This window comes from Heptranchias perlo, chromosome 11, assembly GCF_035084215.1.
Source record: "Heptranchias perlo isolate sHepPer1 chromosome 11, sHepPer1.hap1, whole genome shotgun sequence".
NCBI lineage: Eukaryota > Metazoa > Chordata > Chondrichthyes > Hexanchiformes > Hexanchidae > Heptranchias > Heptranchias perlo.
The window spans coordinates 6,649,780-6,671,611 of NC_090335.1; the positions used below are offsets into that span (position 1 = coordinate 6,649,780).

At 44.1% G+C, this 21,832-nt stretch overlaps 1 protein-coding gene across 1 annotated transcript in view; it reads right to left on the minus strand.

Annotated features, from left to right (window-relative positions):
* The window catches only part of tmco3 (transmembrane and coiled-coil domains 3), a 97,214-nt gene that overhangs the window by 56,255 nt on the left and 19,127 nt on the right, over positions 1-21,832 (minus strand). The window contains exons 3-4 of the mRNA XM_067992486.1: positions 14,603-14,782; positions 2,110-2,301 (exon numbers count right to left, since the gene is read on the minus strand). Of these exons, the coding sequence (XP_067848587.1) occupies positions 2,110-2,301; positions 14,603-14,782 (372 nt within the window). The remainder of the gene's footprint in view (positions 1-2,109; positions 2,302-14,602; positions 14,783-21,832) is intronic.

Consider the following 21,832-nt stretch of genomic DNA (forward strand, 5'->3'; position numbering starts at 1 on the left):
TGGCGTATGTCAGTTGCTCTGTAAATTGCTGGATTTTTTCTGATTAAATAATGATGCACGACGTTAATGCTTTATTATGGTGCAACTTCCCAGCAATATCTGGCCCAATGTTACAGTTGTTTATACTGAACTGTAGACTATCCTCCCTTGGTAAGAGCAAGCAGAGTCTTTCCAGGGTCAAGTCTGCTCCAAAATGTTGGCAGCGGAAGACTGAAACTGAGCCAATCCTTTGTACCAGACTTTGCAATAAGAAACCTGAGCCAGGCAGGTCCGCTGTACTCCAGGGCACAGATTGACCAGTCAGCCTGACTCATTAGTGGGACCTGGAGTGGTAATCCCCTCACTGGCAGCTGCCATTTTTCCCCACTCAGCTACAAGTAACCCTAATGAAAGACTTGCATTTATATAGCGCCTTTCACGACCTCAGGATGTCCCAAGGTGCTTTACAGCCAATTAAGTATTTTTGAAGTGCAGTCGCTGTTGTAATGTCAGAAACGCAGCAGCTCATTTGCACACAGCAAGGTCCCACAAACAGCAATGTGATAATGACCAGATAATCTGTTTTAGTGATGTTGGTTGAGGGATGAAGAGTGGCCAGGACATCGGGGAGAATTCCCATTCTCTTCTTCGAATAGTGCCGTGAGATGCTTTACATCCATCTGAGATGGCACCTCCGACAGTGCAGCACTCCCTCAGTACATCAATACAAACCACAAATAACAAGGATGCCAAGACTGATCCTTGGAGTATCCTACCAGCAAATTATCATAGAAAGGTTACAGCACAGAAGGAAGCCATTCGGCCCTTCAAGTCCCTGCCAGCTCTATGGAAGAGCAATCCAGCTAGTCCCACTCACCCGTCATATCCCTGTAGCCCTGCAAATTTATTCCTTTCAACTACTTATTCAGTTCCCTGTTGAAAGCCACAATTGAATCTGCCTCCACCACCCACCCTGGCAGTGCATTCCAGATCCTAACCACTTGCTGTGTAAAAATGTTTTTCCTCATGTCACCTTAAATCTATGTCCTCTAGTTCTTGACCCTTCCACTAATGGGAACAATTTCTCTCTATCTATTCTGCCTAGACCCTTCATGACTTTAAATATCTCTATCAAATCTCCTCTCAACCTTCTCTGTTCCAAGGAGAACAACCCCAGCTTCTCCAGTCTATCCACATAACTGAAGTCCCTCATCCCTGGAATCATTCTAATAAATCTCTTCTGCACCCTCTAAGGCCTTCACATCTTTCCTAAAGTGCAGTGCCCAGAATTGGACACAATGCTCCAGTTGTGGTCGAACCAATGTTTTAGAAAGGTTCATCATAACTTCCTTGCTTTTGTACTCTATGTCTCCATTTATAAAGCCCAGGATCCCGTATGCTTTAACTGCTTTCTCAACCTGCCCTGCCACTTTCAACGATTTGTGCACATATACCACCAGATCTCTCTATTCCTGTACCCCTTTTAGAATTGTGCCCTCTAGTTTATATTGCCTCTCCTCATTCTTCCTACCGAAATGAATCACTTTGCATTTTTGTGCGTTAAATTTCATCTGCCATGTGTCAATAGACAGGCTGGTGGAATGGGCCGAAGACAGGCTGAACAACAAAGGTGGCTCCATGTGGTAACCTCACTGATAGCTTAAATATTAATGGTTAGAGGTTAGTACATGAAAACCAATGCAATAGATGGAATGGACAGGAATCATTCCAGACAGTTTTCTTCTGGCTAGTTAATAAACAAGGAGTATGGACTTTACTAGCCGCAGGGCAAACAGTGTCTAAGTTGCAAAAGAAATGGGTAACTCTCTGGCTTTACTGCAGTCTTTAGTTATCTGAACAGAGAATGCCAGAGCCTACTTAGCACTGACAAAATTTGAGATACTGCTGGTTGATACCAATTGTTGGAGCTCAAAACTATTTCAGCAAGTAGAGTCAGTCTACCATGAGGGCTCGGAGCTTTCTGATCCACCTTACATTCATCAAGAAAGCCGTTTTGCAAATCAACTGCTTTTGAAACTAGAAATTGAAAAGTTCTGACACTTCAAAAAAAAAAGTAAAACTGAACATAAAGGATCCTGGTTACTGTAATAAAATGAAGGCCCCAATTACCTTTATAAAATGATGATCGGCTCGGGGGATTGTCGAGTCCCTAGGTTTTGTCAGTATATATTGGTTGTTCTGAGAGTCAATGAGCATGCTCAACCCCAAACCATCCTGTATTTCATGCTTAGAAAAGTTTCGCTTATGGTCTTCCTCATCCTCTTCAACTCTGATGACTGCTTCAACATTTACACCATGAGCCTGAAAAACAAAAATACTGTTGTTTCAATGCTTTGTTGGCTCCAATCACATTTGATCAGACAAAACACATCTTTAGGCACAATCCAATCTAACAACCATTCATTCTTGGTCACTATCGGCTGCCAGAATCAATGCAAGCACTCGGATAAACTCCAGCAGCAGAAGCAAGGTGCTGCATCACTAAGGTTTACAAATTGCCTAGATGTTTATCCACAAAGCACATCCTTGCCTCCACTCAGTACCATTTCCAATCTCTGAACTATTGCCTCGGCTAATCAGTCAACAATATTGGGAGTGTAGTGAAACATGATGCCACTGTCCTGAGAATGTGTTTTTATCTGGATATAATTTTTAATCACAAAGTTGTGTGTGGAATAAAAATTGATTGTTCAATTAGAAAATTAGGATGTGACTTTACAAACACCATAATATTTTAAAGGTTGACAGAAAGAATATCATTCAAAGGGAGCCACGAACTCATGTTAGCGAGGCCAGCTCTCACCGTCCAATACAGACTGAAGAAAGAGACAGCACCAATTCAAGGAAGTTGCAAACTCTCAGTGTGAGTCACAGACCGACACTGGTACATTCTAGGAGTTGCAAACTATCAGTGTGAGGCACACACAAATACTGGTACATTCTCATTCAGGGAGTTGCGTGTTCTGTCCGAGGACAGGTCCTAACTCAGGTCTTACTTGAGATTCTTCAGCCACTTACTAGAGACGAGCAGTTGAGGTGGTTTACCATTGTTTTTATCTTCAGTACCTTGTCCTAAATGGGCTGCAACCAAGGTTAAAGAGCCCCACCTAACCTTGCAATGGGTGGAGTCGCTGGCCACCCATCAGGTCAGGTTTTTTGTCACACTGTCAACTTATTTCCATTCTAAATTCCATTGTCCCCATTTATAATGGGCTTTGCCCATATAATCTCGTCACTAATTGCGCAATCTGCCCGATTTCCACTAATTGGTTTTGCAAATTTTTCTCTCATCTGCCTTTTTTCTTAGTAACTGAAATTTCTAATGTGTAAACTAAGGGTTCTAACAAAATTTAAATTTATACACTTCACAATAACAATTAAATTTACCTAATAAATTGACCGTTGTGTATTTTAATGTCTTCAGTAAAATTTTTACTTGGGAGGCCTCAGCCCCTCCCAAAAGCCTGGTCTTAAATTTTACATTTTTGCCCAGTGCTGTGACTGAGCAGTGCAGTGTACCTAATTTCCCATCATACATCAGTATCAATTGTAAACAATTTTACAACACCAAGTTATAGTCCAGCAATTTTATTTTAAATTCACAAGCTTTCGGAGGCTTCCTCCTTCGTCAGGTAAATGTTCAGGAGCTCCTTGAAGCCTACGCATTTATACATCACAGAACAATACATGGTGTTTACAGACTGCCCCTGCAACTGCCCGTTGCCAAGGCAATCACCGTGTTCAGACAGAGAGGTGTCACCTGCAGAACCCCCGAATACACATTCAACAAAAAAACAAACAGGAAAAAAAACAGAGAGAGGCAGAAACATCCGGAAGGCAGAGAAAGCCAGCAAATGACCCATTATATTAAAAACAGATAACATTTGTTCGCTGGTGGGGTAACGTGTAGCGTGACATGAACCCAAGATCCCGGTTGAGGCCGTCCTCATGGGTGCGGAACTTGGCTATCAATTTCTGCTCGACGATTTTGCGTTGTCGTGTGTCTCGAAGGCCGCCTTGGAGTACGCTTACCCGAAGGTCGGTGGATGAATGTCCATGACTGCTGAAGTGTTCCCCGACTGGGAGGGAACCCTCCTGTTTGGCGATTGTTGCGCGGTGTCCGTTCATCCGTTGTCGCAGCGTCTGCATGGTCTCGCCAATGTACCATGCTCTGGGGCATCCTTTCCTGCAACGCATGAGGTAGACAACGTTGGCCGAGTCACAGGAGTATGAACCATGCACCTGGTGGGTGGTGTCCTCTCGTGCGATGGTGGTATCTGTGTCGATGATCTGGCATGTCTTGCAGAGGTTACCGTGGCAGGGTTGTGTGGTGTCGTGGACGCTGTTCTCTTGAAAGCTAGGTAATTTGCTGCGAGCGATGGTCTGTTTGAGGTTGGGTGGCTGTTTAAAGGCGAGTAGTGGAGGTGTGGGGATGGCCATAGCGAGGTGTTTGTCCTCATTGATGACATGTTGAAGGCTGCGGAGAACATGGCGTAGTTTCTCCGCTCCGGGGAAGTACTGGACGACAAAGGGTACTCTGTTGGTTGCGTCCCGTGTTGGTCTCCTGAGGAGGTCTATGCGATTTTTTGCTGTGGCCCGTCGGAACTGTCGATCGATGAGTCGAGCGTCATATCCCGTTCTTACTAGGGCGTCTTTCAGCGTCTGTAGGTGTCCATCGCGTTCCTCCTCGTCTGAGCAGACCCTGTGTATTCGCAGGGCCTGTCCATAGGGGATGGCCTCTTTGACGTGGTTAGGGTGGAAGCTGGAAAAGTGGAGCATCGTGAGGTTGTCCGTGGGCTTGCGGTAGAGTGAGGTGCTGAGGTGCCCGTCTTTGATGGAGATTCGTGTGTCCAAGAAAGAAACTGATTCTGAGGAGTAGCCCATGGTGAGCTTGATGGTGGGATGGAACTTGTTGATGTTATCGTGTAGTCTCTTTAGTGATTCCTTGCCGTGGGTCCATAGAAAGAAAATGTCGTCGATGTATCTGGTGTATAGTGTTGGTTGGAGGTCTTGTGCAGTGAAGAAGTCCTGCTCGAACTTGTGCATGAAAATGTTGGCGTATTGGGGTGCGAATTTGGTCCCCATGGCTGTTCCGTGTGTTTGGGTAAAGAACTGGTTATCGAAGGTGAAGACATTGTGATCCAGGATGAAGCGGATGAGTTGTAGGATGGCTTCCGGAGATTGGCTGTTGTTGGTGTTGAGTATTGATGCTGTCGCAGCGATGCCGTCATCGTGGGGGATACTGGTGTATAGTGCCGAGACGTCCATCGTGGTGAGAAGTGTTCCTGGTTCAACTGGTCCGTGGGTACTGAGTTTTTGTAGGAAGTCTGTAGTGTCGCGACAGAAGCTGGGGGTTCCCTGTACGATGGGTTTCAGGATGCCCTCGATGTATCCAGAGAGGTTCTCACACAGGGTTCCGTTGCCTGATACGATGGGACGTCCGGGTGTGTTGGCTTTGTGTATCTTTGGGAGGCAGTAGAAGTCTCCCACGCGGGGATCACGTGGGATGAGAGTGCATAGGATGCTTTGAAGGTCTGGATCGAAGGTCTTGATCAGTTTGTTGAGCTGGTGGGTGTGTTCTTTGGTCGGATCTGCGGGTAACCGTCTGTAGTGTTCCTGGTTGTCCAGTTGTCGGTATGCTTCTTTGCAATAGTCTGTTCTGTTCTGTATGACTATGGCTCCTCCTTTGTCCGCTGGTTTGATGACGATGTTGCGGTTGGTCTTGAGAGCGTTGATGGCGTTGCGTTGTGCTCGGGTGATATTCTGGACTGTCTTCTGAGTGCGGCTGATGAATCTGGCATTGACGCATTTCCTGACAGCTTGAGCATACATGTCCAGCTGAGGGCAGCGACCCTCCGGAGGAGTCCAGTTTGACTCTTTCCTCTTCGGTTGCTGTACCGCGGATCCCTCTGTCTGCTGTTCCGGATCGTCGATTGTCTCATTGGGTTCGCTGCTGAAATCTTGGGGTTTGTGGTAGAATTCCCGGAGCCTCATTCTCCTGATGAATTCCTCTGTGTCCGCCGCGAGACTAGTGGGATCCACAACATCAGTATCAGACAGTGTCTTTCCTTATTGTAACTGAGTTCACTTTTATTTAAGTTGAATTTTGAAGAAAGCAACCTCTAATTATCTCACCTGGGCTGTGTTAGAAATTAAAACAATCTAATTTCTAACTGCTGTCAGAGACATAGACACCAGAGTGTATTTCCTGATTTGTTTTTTCAAATAAAAAAGGAGTTGAATTTTGAATTCTAATTCTGTGTGTTCTGTTGATAGTAATTGGAATCTTTACATTATCTTGACAAAAATAGACAGAGACAGGCGCAATCAATCACCAAAGAACAAATTCAGTGTTTAGAGATTGCTTAGAAAGTCACAAACTGATGCTGTGCACCCCTCCCCTGATCAATGCTGTCAGGACCTAGCCCTGCCCCTCCTCTCACTGCTGACAAACATCAGGAATCCACCAGTGAGCTAAATCTCACATTCAACACCCAGTTTACAAGGTGTCAACATTTATAAGGCGTTAGGTTGTCAATTTTAATCTGAATAGTATTTACAGCACAGAGCATTTGGCCCATTGGTCTATGCCGGTGTTTATGCTCCACACGAGCCTTCTCCCAACTTATTTCATCTCACCCTATTCTTCTATTCCTTTCTCTCTCATGTACTTATCTAGCTTCCCCTTAAATGCATAGAATCACAGAAGGCCATTCAGCCCATCGAGTCCATGCCGGCTCTATGCAAGAGCAATCCAGCTGGTCCCACTCCCCCGCCCTATTCCTGTAGCCCTGCTAATTTTTTCCTTCAAGTACTTATCCAGTTCACTTTTGAAAGCTATAATTGAATCTACCTCCATCACCCCCCTCTGGCAGTGCATTCCAGATCCTAACCACTCGCTGTGTAAAAAAGTTTCTCCTCATATCACCTTTGGTTCTTTTGCCAATCACCTTAAATCTATGCTCTCTGGTTCTTGACACTTCTGCCAATGGGAACAGTTTCTCTCCATCTACTCTGTCTAGACCCTTCATGATTTTGAATATCAGTATCAAATCTCCTCGCAACCGTCTCTGTTCCAAGGAGAAAAATCCCAGCTTCTCCAGTCTATCCACGTAACTGAAGTCACTCATCCCTGGAATCATTCTAGTAAATCTCTTCTGCTCTCTCTCTCCCTCTCTCTAAGGCCTTCACATCTTTCCTAAAATGCGGTGCCGAGAACTGGACAAATACTCCAGTTGTGGCCGAACCAGTGTTTTATAAAGGTGCATCATGACTTCCTTGTTTTTGTACTTTATGCCTCTATTTAAAAAGCCAGGATCCCGTATGCTTTTTTAACCGCTTTCACAATCTGCCCTGCCACCTTCAATGATTTGTGCACATATTTCCCCCAGATCTCTCTGTTCCTGTACCCATTTTAGAATTGTGGCCTTTAGTTTATATTTCCTCTTCTCGTTCTTCCTACCGAAATATATCACTTCGCATTTTCCTGCATTAAATTTCATCTGCCACATATCCGCCCAGGCCACCCTGTTTATGTCCTCTTGAAGTCTATCACTATCCTCTTCACTATTCACTACACTTCCAAGTTTTGTGTCATCTGCAAATTTGGAAATTGTGCCCTGTACACCCAAGTCCAAGTCATTAATATATATCAAGAAAAGCAATGGTTCTAGTACTGACCCCTGGAGAACACCATTGTACACCTCCCTCCAGTCCGAAAAACAATTGTTCACCACTACTTTCTGCTTCCTGTAACTCAGACAATTCTGTATCCATGCTGCTACTGTCCCTTTTTTTTCCCATGGACTTCAGTCTTGATGACAAGCCTATTATGCGGCACTTTATCAAATGCCTTTTGAAAGTCCATATACACCACATCAACTGCATTGCCCTCATCTACCCTCTCTGTTACCTCATCAAAAAACTCTACCAAGTTAGTTAAACATGATTTGCCGTTAACAAATCCATGCTGGCTTTCCCTAATCAATCCACACTTGTCCAAGCGACTAATTCTGTCCCGGATTATCGTTTCTAAAAGTTTCCCCACCACTGAGGTTAAACTGACTGGCCTGTAGTTGCTGGGTTTATCCGTACACACTTTTTTGAACAAGGGTCTAACATTCGCAATTCTCCAGTCCTCTGGCACCACCCCCGTACCTAAACATGTTTGGAAGATTATGGCCAGTTCCTCCGCAATTTCCACCCTTACTTCCATCAGCAACCTAGGATGCATCCCATCTGCATCAGGAGACTTATCTACTTTAAGTACAGCTAGCCTTTCCAATTTTTAGCCCAACCAGTATCTCAACCACATATTCCATTATTGAGACTCTGGCAGCATCTTCTTCCTTGGTAAAGACAGATGCAAATTACTCATTTAATACCTCGACCATGCCCTCTGCCTCCATGAGTAGATCTCCTTTTTGGTCCCTAATCGGCCCCACCCCTCCTCTTACTATCTGTTTCCATGCCTGTAGAAGACTTTTGGATTCCCTTTTATGCTGGACGCCAGTCTATTCTCATACTCTCTTTGCCCCTCTTATTTTCTTTTTCACTTTCCCTCTGAACTTTCTATATTCAGCCTGGTTCTCACTTGTGTTATCAACCTGACATCTGTCAAACGCTACTTTTTTATGCTTCATCTTACTCTCTCTCTTTTGTCATCCAGTGAGCTCTGGCTTTAGTTGCCCTACCTTTCTCCTGTGTGGGAATGTACCTAGACTGTACCCAAACCATCTCCTCCTTAATGGCTGCCCACTGTTCAATTACAGTTTTGCTGCCAATCTTTGATTCCAGATCTGTTTTCATCCCACTGAAATTGGCCCTCCTCCAATTGAGTATTTTTACTTTAGAGTGGTCCATATTCTTTTCTATAGCTATTCTAAACCTTATGATACCATGATCGCTGTTCCCTAAATGATCCCCCACTGACACTTGCTCCACTTGGTCCACCCTCATTCCCCAAAACCAAATCCAGCAATGCCTCCTTCCTCGTTGGGCCGGATACGCACTGGTCAAGAAATTTCTCCTGAACACATTTCAAAAATTCCTTCCCCTCTTTGCCCCTTACATTACAATCAGCCTATATTAGGGTAGTTGGAGTCCCCCATTATCACTACTCTGTGGCTTTTGCACCTCTCTGTAATTTCCCTGCAAATTTGCTCCTCTATATCCTTCCCACTAGTTGGTGGCCTATAGAATACACCCAGTGTTTCTTAACTCTAACCAAATAGATTCTGTCCTTGACCCCTCCAGGACATCCTCTCTCTCCAGCACTGCAATATTCTCCTTAATCAATACTGCCAACCGCCTTTTTTCTTTCCTTCCCTATCTTCCTGAACACCTTGTATCCAGGAATATTTAGTACCCAATCCTGCCCTTTTTTGAGCCAGGTCTCCATTATCACAACAACATCATATTCCCATGTGGCTACTTGAGCCTGTAGTTCACCAACCTGGTTTACCACGCTTTGTGCGTTTACACACATGCACTGTAAATCAATCTTAGGCTGATCCCATCTAATACCATCTTTCTCTCCCAATCCTTGGTGCACCATGTTTCTCCTTTCCAATGTGACATCCTAGTGCCCATCCCCCTACCAAATTAGTTTACCCCCCCCTCCCCCAACATTAGTGAACCTCCTCGCGAGGACATTGGTCCCAGCTCCGTTGAGGTGCAACCCGTCCGGCCTGTACAGGTCCCACCTCTCCCAGAACTAATCCCAATGCCCCAGGAATCTAAAGCCCTCCCTCTTGCATCATCTCTCCAGCCACGCATTCATCTGCTCTATCCTCCTATTTCTACACACATTAGCGCTTGGCACCGGGAGTAATCCAGAGATTACTACCTTTGAGGTCCTGCTTCTTAATCTCTTTCCCAACTCCTTAAAATCTGCCTGCAGGACCTCATCCCTTCTTCTACCTATGGCGCTGGTACCACGACCTCTGGCTGTTCACCCTCCCCCTCCAGAATGTTCTGCAGCCGCTCAGTTACATCCTTGACCCTGGCACCAGGGAGGCAACATAGCATCCTGGAATCACGTCTGCGGCCGCAGCATCGCCTGTCTGTCCCCCTAACTATAAAATCCCCTATCACTATTGCTCTCCTGACCTTTCTCCTCCCCTCCCGTACAGCTGAGCCACCCATGGTGCTATGGTCTTGGCTCTGGCTGCACTCCCCACAGGAACTATACCATTCACCTCAACTACTCCATGTGATAGTGAGTTCCATTCTCCGAGCAAAGAAATTTGTCCTGAATTCCTAATTGGATTTATTAGTGATTATCTTATATTTATGGCCCCTAATTTTGGACTCCCCCACAAATGGAAACATCTTCTCTACGTCGACCCTATCGAGCCCCTTCATAATTTTGAAGACCTTTACCAGGTCACCTCTCAGCCTTCTCTGAGAGAAAAGAGCCCCAGCCTGTTCAGTCTTTCCTGATAATTGTACCGTCTCAGTTCTGGTATCATCCTTGTAAATATTTTTTGCACTTTCTCCAGTGCATCTATATCCTTTTTGTAATATGGAGGCCAGAACGGTGCACAGTACTCCAAGTGAGGTCTAACCAAGGTTCTATATAAGTTTAACATAACTTCTCTGCTTTTGAACTCTATTCCTCTAGAAATGAACCCAAGTGCTTTGTTTGCACTTTTTTTTAAGCTTTGTTAACCTTTGTTGCCGCTTTTAATGATTTGTGAATCTATACCCCTAAATCCCTTTGCTCCTCTACCCCATTTAGAGACTTATTTTCCCAAGGAGTAAGTGGCCTCCTTATTCCTCCTACCAAAATGCACCACCTCACAATTATCTATATTGAAATTCATTTGCCATTTATATGCCCATTCTGCAAGTTTGTTAACGTCTTCCTGTATTTTGTCAGTCTTCCTCAGTATTAACTATACCCCCAATTTGGTGTCGTCTGCAAATTTTGAAATTGCACTTCCGATTCTAGGGTTTAAATCATTAATGTAAATGGTGAACAACAGTGGTCCCAGCACCGATCCCTGTGGAACACCACTTCCCACCTTCCTCCAGTCTGAGTAACTACCGTTAACCCCTACACTGTTTTCTGTTTTGTAGCCAGTTTGCTATCCATTCTGCTACTTGTCCCGATTCCACCTGTTTTGACTTTAGTCATGAGTCTACAAGGTGGTACCTTATCGAAGGCGTTTTGAAAATCCAAGTATATTATATCCACTACATCACCCTTGTCTACTCTTTCTGTTACTTCTTCAGAATTCAATAAGGTTGGGCAAGCATGAACTTCCCTTTTCAAATCCATACGGACTATTCTTTATTATATTTTCATTTCTTGATGTTTTTCTATTACATCTTTGAGTAAAGATTCCATTATAATTCCTACCATCGATGTTAAGCTAATTGGTCTAGTTCCCTGGACTTGTTTTATCTCCTTTTTTAAATATAGGAATAACATTAGCTGTCCGCCAGACCTCTGGCACTATTCCTTTTTCTTTTGAATTTGTATTTTTTATACACTAGTACCTGTGCTGTCTCTTCCCTAGCTTTTAGTATGCACAGATGCAATCCATCTGGACCAGGGGTCTTATCCTCTCTAAGTATGACTAGTTTATCAATTATCTCCCCCCTTTCTATTTTGAATATCTTGACATTGTTTTTGATCTCTTCGTTTAACGTCATGTGCACCAAGTTAGTCCCCCTAATCTATATAATTGGCATTTAGCTGTCGCCTTTTATATAAAATCTTCTACGTGTCCCAGTGCTGCTTCCCCATCCCAGTTACATCACTCAGGTCAGTTGGTTTCTTCACTCAATTTTCAGGTTTGCCTACACCCTTGATCTTTGGGTTTGACCTGGACCCCCATCTAATATTTGACAGAGCACTTCCCACTCATCCCATTTGCTCCCATCCAATTATGATTTCAGGCCTCCCCCATACCCACTGAGCTTCCTTTCTTCAGTACTACTACCTGCATCTTAAACCCAGTGATTTGTTTTGTGTGATTCCTGCATTCAACTTTCCCAATGCACACCTGCCTGCACACAAAGGCAGAGAAATTGGGACTGATTTTTAAAATATTTCTTTCAAAATAAACTTTAGCTCCTTCTTCTTTGTCTAGTGTCTCAATATCTTATATATCATATTCATTCTTCTCACTACCAATGAAAGTCTGACTACCTTCACCCAGACAGAGGAGTGAAAAGAATCCCAAAAGTAGAAGATTGTTAGGGAAGTACTTGAGTTCTTCATTCTTTGTTTCTGTCATCACATGTTAACTAAGTTTTCCTACTGCCATTTTTAAAATGTAATCAACTGCTCAACATAAATTAGGAGCTCTTTTTAAAAGTCTCTTCCAGAAAATAAACTGGTATTACATTTAGTGATGTGTTTTCAGGGCAGGCAGCCTGAAGAAATTTCAGTACTAAAAGGACAAGCAAAAAACGTCTAAGGAACTGTTATGTTTTACATGTGGGAGACAAGGAAAAAGTTTTAAAAATACAAACTTAATACATTTTGTTAATTTTCCCTTTATGTTCCCCATTGCAGAGTTTGTGGTTATCACAATTTATTGGGGTACAGTTTATCTGCAATGCTTAGAACTTTGAGAACCTCAATGAGGTCTCCCCTCAGCCTTCTTTTCTCCACTTTTTCAGCTGGTTAAATCTCATAGTTCAGATGTCTAATCCCTGGGACCTATCTAGTTATCCTCCTTGTGATAGCGCCCCGATTCTTAGAATGCAAACCCCTGCCTCCTACGCCATGTGCTCAGCCTCCTACTGACTTCCCTAATCAGTTTCTCATATACAATTGTACTTTCTCTATTTGCCAATTTTTGTGCTTCACATCTTTATTCAATTGTGAATAAAGATATTATTTGAAATCTACTAATCTCTGGTCTGTGTGTTTTTTTAAAAAAACTCGTTCATGGGTTGTAGGCGTCGTTGGTAAGGCCAGCATTTATTGCCCATCCCCAATTGCCCTTGAGAAGGTGGTGGTGAGCCGCCTTCTTGAACCGCTGCAGTCCGAGTGGTGAAGGTTCTCCCACAGTGCTGTTAGGTAGGGAGTTCCAGGATTTTGACCCAGTGACGACGATATATTTCCAAGTCGGGATGGTGTGTGACTTGGAGGGGAATGTGCAGGTGGTCTTGTTCCCATGTGCCTGCTGCCCTTGTCCTTCTAGGTGGTAGAGGTCGCGGGTTTGCGAGGTGCTGTCGAAGAAGCCTTGGTGAGTTGCTGCAGTGCATCCTGGTGGCAAAGGGAGTGAATGTTTAGGGTGGTGGATGGGGTGCTAATCAAGCGGGCTGTTTTGTCTTGAATGGTGTCGAGCTTCTTGAGTGTTGTTGGAGCTGCACTCATCCAGGCAAGTGGAGAGTAATCCATCACACTCCTGACTTGTGCCTTGTAGATGGTGGAAAGGCTTTGAGGAGTCAGGAGGTGAGTCACTCACTGCAGAATACCCAGCCTCTGACCTGCTCTTGTAGCCACAGTATTTATGTGGCTGGTCCAGTTAATTTTCTGGTCAATGGTGACCCCCAAGATGTTGATGGTGGGGGATTCGGTGATGGTAATGCCATTGAATGTCAAGGGGAGGTGGTTAGACTCCCTCTTGTTGCAGATGGTCATTGCCTGGCGCAATGTCATTTGCCATTTATCAGCCCAAGCCTGGATGTTGTCCAGGTCTTGCTGCATGCGGGCACGGACTGCTTCATTTTCTGAGGGGTTGCGAATGGAACTGAACACTGTGCAATCATCAGCGAACATCCCCATTTCTGACCTTATGATAGAGGGAAAGTCATTGATGAAGCAGCTGAAGATGGTTGGGCCTTACTGCCCTGAGGAACTCCTGCAGCAATGTCCTGGGGCTGAGATGATTGGCTTCCAACAACCACTACCATCTTCGTTTGTGCTAGGTATGACTCCAGCCACTGGAGAGTTTTCCCCGATTCCCTTTGACTTCAATTTTACTAGGGCTCCTTGGTGCCACGTTCGGTCAAATGCTGCCTTGATGTCAAGGGCAGTCACTCTCACCTCACCTCTGGAATTCAGCTCTTTTGTCCATGTTTGGTCCAGTGGCCGAGTGGTCCTGGTGGAACCCAAACTGAGCACTGGTGAGCAGGTTATTGGTGAGTAAGTGCCACTCAATAACACTGTGGACGACACCTTTGTGATAATATTAATCATTTTAGAGAGGATACAACATAAGACTATAAAACCACTGCAACTGCAGGGCAACTGTTTACCCTCAATGAGGGTCTGGAGTACAGAAGAGTTGCAATTTCAGTTTTGTTGGGGACAAGGAACACTTGAAAGAAATGCTGAAAGACCTTCGAGAGAAGGCACTCCATAGGGAACTATGGAGTGAATCATCCATTTTATTTGGGAACAAGAGCTGCATTGCTCACTGGTTACTTATTAATTTCAGTAAGTGAACAAAACCTAGGCATTTTTCAGAATTCCCCATTGAATGTCTTCAAAGTAAAAGGTTTGGCAGTTTCAGGAAGCATTAAATGATCTTTTACATGAAAAAAACATTCTGAAACAATGGATCCTACTGTATGAAACTCTTAGAATTGAGGGATTGTACAAAGATGTGCCTTTCAGCTCCATTCAGCAACTCACCAATTTGTTATTGTCAAATACGTGATCTTCAATATCCTCCTCCAAACGGTCAGCAGCCTTCCGCACATCCTCAAGAATTTCATCAAGGATAGACAGGCTTTTGTTTTCATGCTGTATATTTTTGAGTGCCTCAGCTTGGTGTTTCTCTGCTGCCAATAACTCTACGTATTCTTTTTCCTCCTGTAGGTTAAAAAGAGCAAAAATATCAGAAATAGCTTATTGCCTCCTGCTCCTCAAACCTCCAATCCTTTTAGTACTTCGCAACAGGTAGTGGTACTGTCGGAGTCTTGGATTTCAGAGGATAGTACATTTTAACACGGTGTCGTCAAAGATCGTCAGCAATGCAAACTGCATATAGCTGGATGTTTTGCATTGAATGTTCCCTTCTAGTCTGAATTGGAAAAGTCCCACAAAACTGAGAACAGCATGCATCTTAAGCAAAAACAGAAAATACTGGAAATAAAGAGCAAGCTAGTCAGCATCAGTAAAAAGACTGGTTAGAATTACATAGAATTTACAGCACACTAACAGGCTCAGCTGGTCCATGACTGTGTTTATGCTCCACACGAGCCTCCTCCCACCCTATTTCATCTAACCATATCAACATATCTTTCTATTTCTTTCTCACTCATGCATTTATCTAGCTTTCCTTTAAATGCAAGTATGCTATTCGCCTCAACTACTCCTTGTGGTAGTGAGTTCCACATTCGAACCGCTCCCTGGGTAAAGATGTTTCTCCTGGATTCCCTATTGGATTTATCAGTGACTATCTTAGAAGCATAGAAATTTACAGCACAGGAGGCCATTCGGCCCACTGTGTCTGTGCCAGGAGAAAAAAGAGCTATCCAGCCTAATCCCACTTTCTAGCACTTGGTCTGTAGCCTTGTAGGTTACGGCACCTCAAATGCATATCCAAGTACTTTTTAAATGTGATGAGGGTTTCTGTCTCCGCTACTCTTTTGGCAGTGAGTTCCAGACCCCCACCACCCTCTGGGTGAAAAAATCTTTCCTCAATTCTCCTCTAATCCTTTTACCAATTACTTTAAATCTATGCCCCCTGGTTATTGACCTCTCTGCTAAGGGAAATAGGTCCTTCCTATCCACTCGATCTAGGCCCCTCATAATTTTATACACTTCAATTAAATCTCCCCTCAGCCTCCTTTGTTCCAAAATAAAAATCCCAGCCTATCCAATATTTCCTCACAGCTAAAATTCTCCAGTCCTGGGAACATCCTCGTAAATCTCCTCTGAACTCTCTCTAGTGCAATCACATCTTTCTTGTAATGTGGACACCAGAACTGTACGCAGTACCCTAGCTATGGCCTAACTAGTGTTTCATACAGTTCCAGCATAACCTCCCTGCTCTTATATTCTATGTCTCAGCTAATAAAGGAAAGTATCCCGTATGCCTTCTTTAACCACCTGTCCTGCTACCTTCAGGGATCTGTGGGCATCCACTCCAAAGTCCCTCTGTTCCTCTACACTTCTCAGTATCCTCCCATTTGTTGTGTATTCCCTTGCCTTGTTTGACCTTCTCAAATGCATTACCTCACACTTCTCCAGATTGAATTCCATTTGCCACTTTTCTGTCCACCAATTATATTTATGGCCCCTTTGTCAGAATCTGTGATGAAGTGTACACAACCAAAACATTAACCAATTTCATCCATCCACAGGTGCTGACTGCTGTGTATTTCCAGATTCTCTGGTTTTGTTTTAAGTTTACAGCATTTGCAGATTTTTTTCTCTTTTTATACCTACATGGATAGGAACGTAGGAATTGCTAGACGAGAATAGACACGGTCCATCTAGTTCTCCGACCATCCTGGTAGTCGCAGGATAAAATGATAATGGAGCTGTTGACTAATAATAGCAATCAATTTTTATCCCAGCAATCAATCTCTGTCAATCAGTCTACAACAGGCCCAGACATGAGGTGAGGAAACCCCCAGTGGTGGAGCGCTTATGGAACCATATCTAAAGTCACCTGTTCCTTCCAAGCATGCTACACTTACCACATCTCATGTCTCAAATTATTCATAGGAACATAAGAATAGGAGTAGACCATTTAGCCCCTTGAGTCTGTGCCACCGTTCAATGAGATCATGACTGATCTGTGACCTAACTCCATATACCCGCCTTAGCCCCGTATCCCTTAATACCGTTGGTTAACAAAAATCTATCAATCTCAGATTTAAAATTAACAATTGAGCTAGCATCAACTGTCGTTTGTGGAAGAGAGTTCCAAACTTCTATCATCCTTTGCAGCTAAAAATGTTTCCTAACTTCACTCCTAAAAGTCCTGGCTCCAATTTTTAGGCTATATCCCCGAGTCCTAGACTCTCCAACCAGCGGAAATAGTGTCTCTCTATCTACCCTATTAGTTCTCCTTAATATCTTGAAAACTTCAATCAAATCACCCCTTAATCTTCTAAATTCCAGAGAATACAACCCTAGTTTGTGTAATCTCTCCCCATAATTTAACCTTTGGAATCCAGATATCATTCTAGTAAACCTACGCTGCACTACCTCCAAGGCCAATATGTCTCAGAACTGAACACAGTACTCCAGGTGCAGTCTAACCAGGGCTTTGTACAGCTGCAGCATAACTTCGACACCCTTGTATTCTAGTCCTCGAGATATAAAGACCAGCATTCCATTAGCATTTTTGATTATTTTCTGTACCTGTCCATGACATTTTAATGGTCTATGTACATGGACCCCTTAATCTCTTTGGCCCTCCGCTGTTTTGAGCTTTTCTGCATTTAGAAAGTACTCTGATCCATCCTTTTTAGGTCCAAAGTGGGTAACCTCACACTTGCTTACATTTGAAATCTATTTGCCACAATTTTGCCAATTCACTTAATCTATTAATATCTCCCTGTAATTTTCCACTTCCATCTACACTGCTTGAAATGCTGCCTATCTTTGTGTCAGCGGCAAACTTGGATATGTGGCTCTCTATCCCATCCTTTTTTTTTATTCGTTCACGGGATGTGGGCGTCGCTGGCGAGGCCAGCATTTAAGAACATAAGAACATAAGAAATTGGAGCAGGAGTAGGCCAATCGGCCCCTCGAGCCTGCTCCGCCATTCAATAAGATCATGGCTGATCTGATCCCAACCACAAATCTAAAGAACACAAGAAGTCGGAGCAGGACCCGGCCACATAGCCCCTGGGCCCTCTCCGCCACCCACAGGGCATTGACCGATCCGAACTCAGCTTCATGTCCAATTTCCTGCCCGCTCCCCATAACCCCTAATTCCCTTTACTTCTAGGAAACTGTCTATTTCTGTTTTAAATTTATCTAATGATGCAGCTTCCACAGCTTCCTGGGGCAGCAAATTCCACAGACCTACTACCCTCTGAGTGAAGAAGTTTCTCCTCATCTCAGTTTTGAAAGAGCAGCCCCTTATTCTAAGACTATGCCCCCTAGTTCTAGTTTCACCCATCTTCGGGAACATCCTTACCGCATCCACCCGATCAAGACCCTTCACAATCTTATATGTTTCAATAAGATCGCCTCTCATTCTTCTGAACTCCAATGAGTAGAGTCCCAATCTACTCAACCTCTCCTCATATGTCCGCCCCCTCATCCCCGGGATTAACCGAGTGAACCTTCTTTGTACTGCCTCGAGAGCAAGTATGTCTTTTCTTAAGTATGGAGACCAAAACTGTATGCAGTATTCCAGGTGCGGTCTCACCAATACCTTATATAACTGCAGCAATACCTCCTTGTTTTTATATTCTATCCCCCTAGCAATAAAAGCCAACATTCCGTTGGCTTTCTTGATCACCTGCTGCACCTGCATACCAACTTTTTGATTTTCTTGCACTAGGACCCCCAGATCCCTTTGTACTGCAGTACTTTCCAGTCTCTCGCCATTAAGAAAATAACTTGCTCTCTGATTTTTCCTGCCAAAGTGCATAACCTCACATTTTCCAATATTATATTGCATCTGCCAAATCTCCGCCCACTCACCCAGCCTGTCTATATCCCCTTGCAGGTTTTTTATGTCCTCCTCACTCTCTACTTTCCCTCCCATCTTTGTATCATCTGCAAATTTTGATATGTTGCACTCGGTCCCCTCCTCCAAATCGTTAATATAGATTGTAAAGAGTTGGGGACCCAGCACCGACCCCTGTGGAACACCACTGGTTACTGGTTGCCAGTCCGAAAATGAACCATTTATCCCAACTCTCTGCTTCCTGTTGGATAACCAATCCTCCACCCATGCCAGAATATTACCCCCAATCCCGTGATTTTTTATCTTAAGTAATAATCTTTTATGTGGCACCTTGTCGAATGCCTTCTGGAAGTCTAAATACACTACGTCCACTGGTTCCCCTTTATCCACCCTATACGTTATATCCTCGAAGAACTCAAGCAAATTTGTCAGACATGACTTCCCCTTCATAAAGCCATGCTGACTTTGTCCTATTAAATTATGCTTATCTAAATGTTCCGTTACTGTCTCCTTAATAATAGACTCCAAAATTTTACCCACCACAGATGTTAAGCTAACTGGCCTATAATTTCCAGCCTTCTGCCTACTACCCTTTTTAAATAACGGCGTTACATTAGCAGTTTTCCAATCTGCCGGGACCTCTCCTGAGTCCAGGGAATTTTGGAAAACTATCACCAAAGCATCCACAATCCCTACTGCCACTTCCCTCAAGACCCTAGGATGGAAGCCATCAGGTCCAGGGGATTTATCCGCCTTGAGTCCCATTATTTTACTGAGTACCATCTCTTGAGTGATTTTAATCGTATTTAGCTCCTCCCCCCCGAGAGTCCCCTGTTTGTCCAGTGTTGGGATATTCTTAGTGTCCTCTACTGTAAAGACTGAAACAAAATATTTGTTCAGCATTTTTGCCATCTCCATGTTTCCCACCATTAATTTCCCGGTCTCATCCTCTAAGGGACCTATGTTTGCCTTAGCCACCCTTTTTCTTTTTATATAACTAAAGAAACTCTTGCTATCTGTTTTTATATTTTTTGCTAATTTCTTTTCATAATCTAACTTCCCTTTCTTAATCAATCCTTTAGTTACTTTTTGCTGTCTTTTGAAGAATTCCCAATCTTCTATCCTCCCACTAAGTTTGGCTACCTTATATGTCCTTGTTTTTAGTCGGATACTATCCTTGATTTCTTTACTTAGCCACGGGTGGCTGTCATTTCTTTTACACCCTTTTTTCCTCAGTGGAATATATTTATTTTGAAAGTTGTAAAATAACTCCCTAAATGAACACCACTGCTCATGTACCGTCTTACCCTTTAATCTATTTTCCCAGTCCACTTTAATCAATTCCGCTCTCATACCATCATAGTCTCCTTTATTCAAGCTCAGTACGCTTGTTTGAGAATCAACCTTCTCACCCTCTAATTGGATATGGAATTCAACCATGTTGTGGTCGCTCGTTCCAAGGGGATCCTTAACTAGGACATTATTAATTAATCCCCACTCATTACACAGGACCAGGTCCAAGGTTGCCTGCCCCCTTGTAGGATCAGTTACATACTGCTCAAGAAATCCATCCCTGATGCACTCAATGAACTCGTCCTCAAGGCTGCTCTGCCCAATTTGATTTGTCCAGTTAATATGATAATTAAAATCCCCCATAATTATGGCTGTTCCCTTATTACATGCCCCGACTATCTCCTGATTAATACTTCTTCCAGCAGAGTTGCAACTATTAGGAGGCCTATATACTACGCCCACTAATGTTTTTTTTCCCTTATTATTCCTTATCTCCACCAAACTGTTTCATTATCTTGATGCTTTGTCCCAATATCATTTCTCTGTATTACAGTGATTCCTTCCTTTATTAACATAGCCACCCCACCTCCCCTTCCTTCCTGCCTGTCCTTCCTGATTGTTAAATACCCTGGCATATTTAATTCCCAGTCGTTGTCACCATGCAGCCATGTTTCTGTAATGGCCACAAGATCATACCCATACGTAGTTATTTGTGCCGTTAACTCGTCCATTTTATTACGAATGCTACGTGCATTCAGATAAAGAACTTTCAAATCTGTTTTGTGACGCTTAGTTCATCCCCAATTGCCCTCGAGAAGGTGGTGGTGAGCCGCCTTCTTGAACCGCTGCAGTCCATGTGGTGACGGTTCTCCCGCAGTGCTGTTAGGAAGGAGTTCCAGGATTTTGACCCAGCGACGATGAAGGAACGGCGATATATTTCCAAGTCGGGATGGTGTATGACTTGGAGGGGAACGTGCAGGTGGTGTTGTTCCCATGCGCCTGCTGCTCGTCCTTCTAGGTGGTAGAGGTCGCGGGTTTGGGAGGTGCTGTCGAAGAAACCTTGGCGAGTTGCTGCAGTGCATCCTGTGGATGGTGCACACTGCAGCCACAGTGCGCCGGTGGTGAAGGCAGTGAATGTTTAGGGTGGTGGATGGGGTGCCAATCAAGCGGGCTGCTTTATCTTGGATGGTGTCGAGCTTCTTGAGTGTTGTTGGAGCTGCACTCATCCAGGCAAGTGGAGAGTATTCCATCACACTCCTGACTTGTGCCTTGTAGATGGTGGAAAGGCTTTGGGGAGTCAGGAGGTGAGTCACTCGCCGCAGAATACCCAGCCTCTGACCTGCTCTCGTAGCCACAGTATTTATATGGCTGGTCCAGTTAAGTTTCTGGTCAATGGTGACCCCCAGGATGTTGATGGTGGGGGATTCGGCGATGGTAATGCAGTTGAATGTCAAGGGGAGGTGGTTAGACTCTCTCTTGTTGGAGATGGTCATTGCCTGGCACTTATCTGGCGCGAATGTTACTTGCCACTTATCAGCCCAAGCCTGGATGTTGTCCAGGTCTTGCTGCATGCGGGCTCGGACTGCTTCATTATCTGAGGGGTTGCGAATGGAACTGAACACTGTGCAGTCATCAGCGAACATCCCCATTTCTGACCTTATGACGGAGGGAAGGTCATTGATGAAGCAGCTGAAGATGGTTGGGCCGAGGACACTGCCCTGAGGAACTCCTGCAGCAATGTCCTGGGGCTGAGATGATTGGCCTCCAACAACCACTACCATCTTCCTTTGTGCTAGGTATGACTCCAGCCACTGGAGAGTTTTCCCCCTGATTCCCATGGACTTCAATTTTACTAGGGCTCCTTGGTGCCACACTCGGTCAAATGCTGCCTTGATGTCAAGGGCAGTCACTCTCACCTCACCTCTGGAATTCAGCTCTTTTGTCCATGTTTGGACCAAGGCTGTAATGAG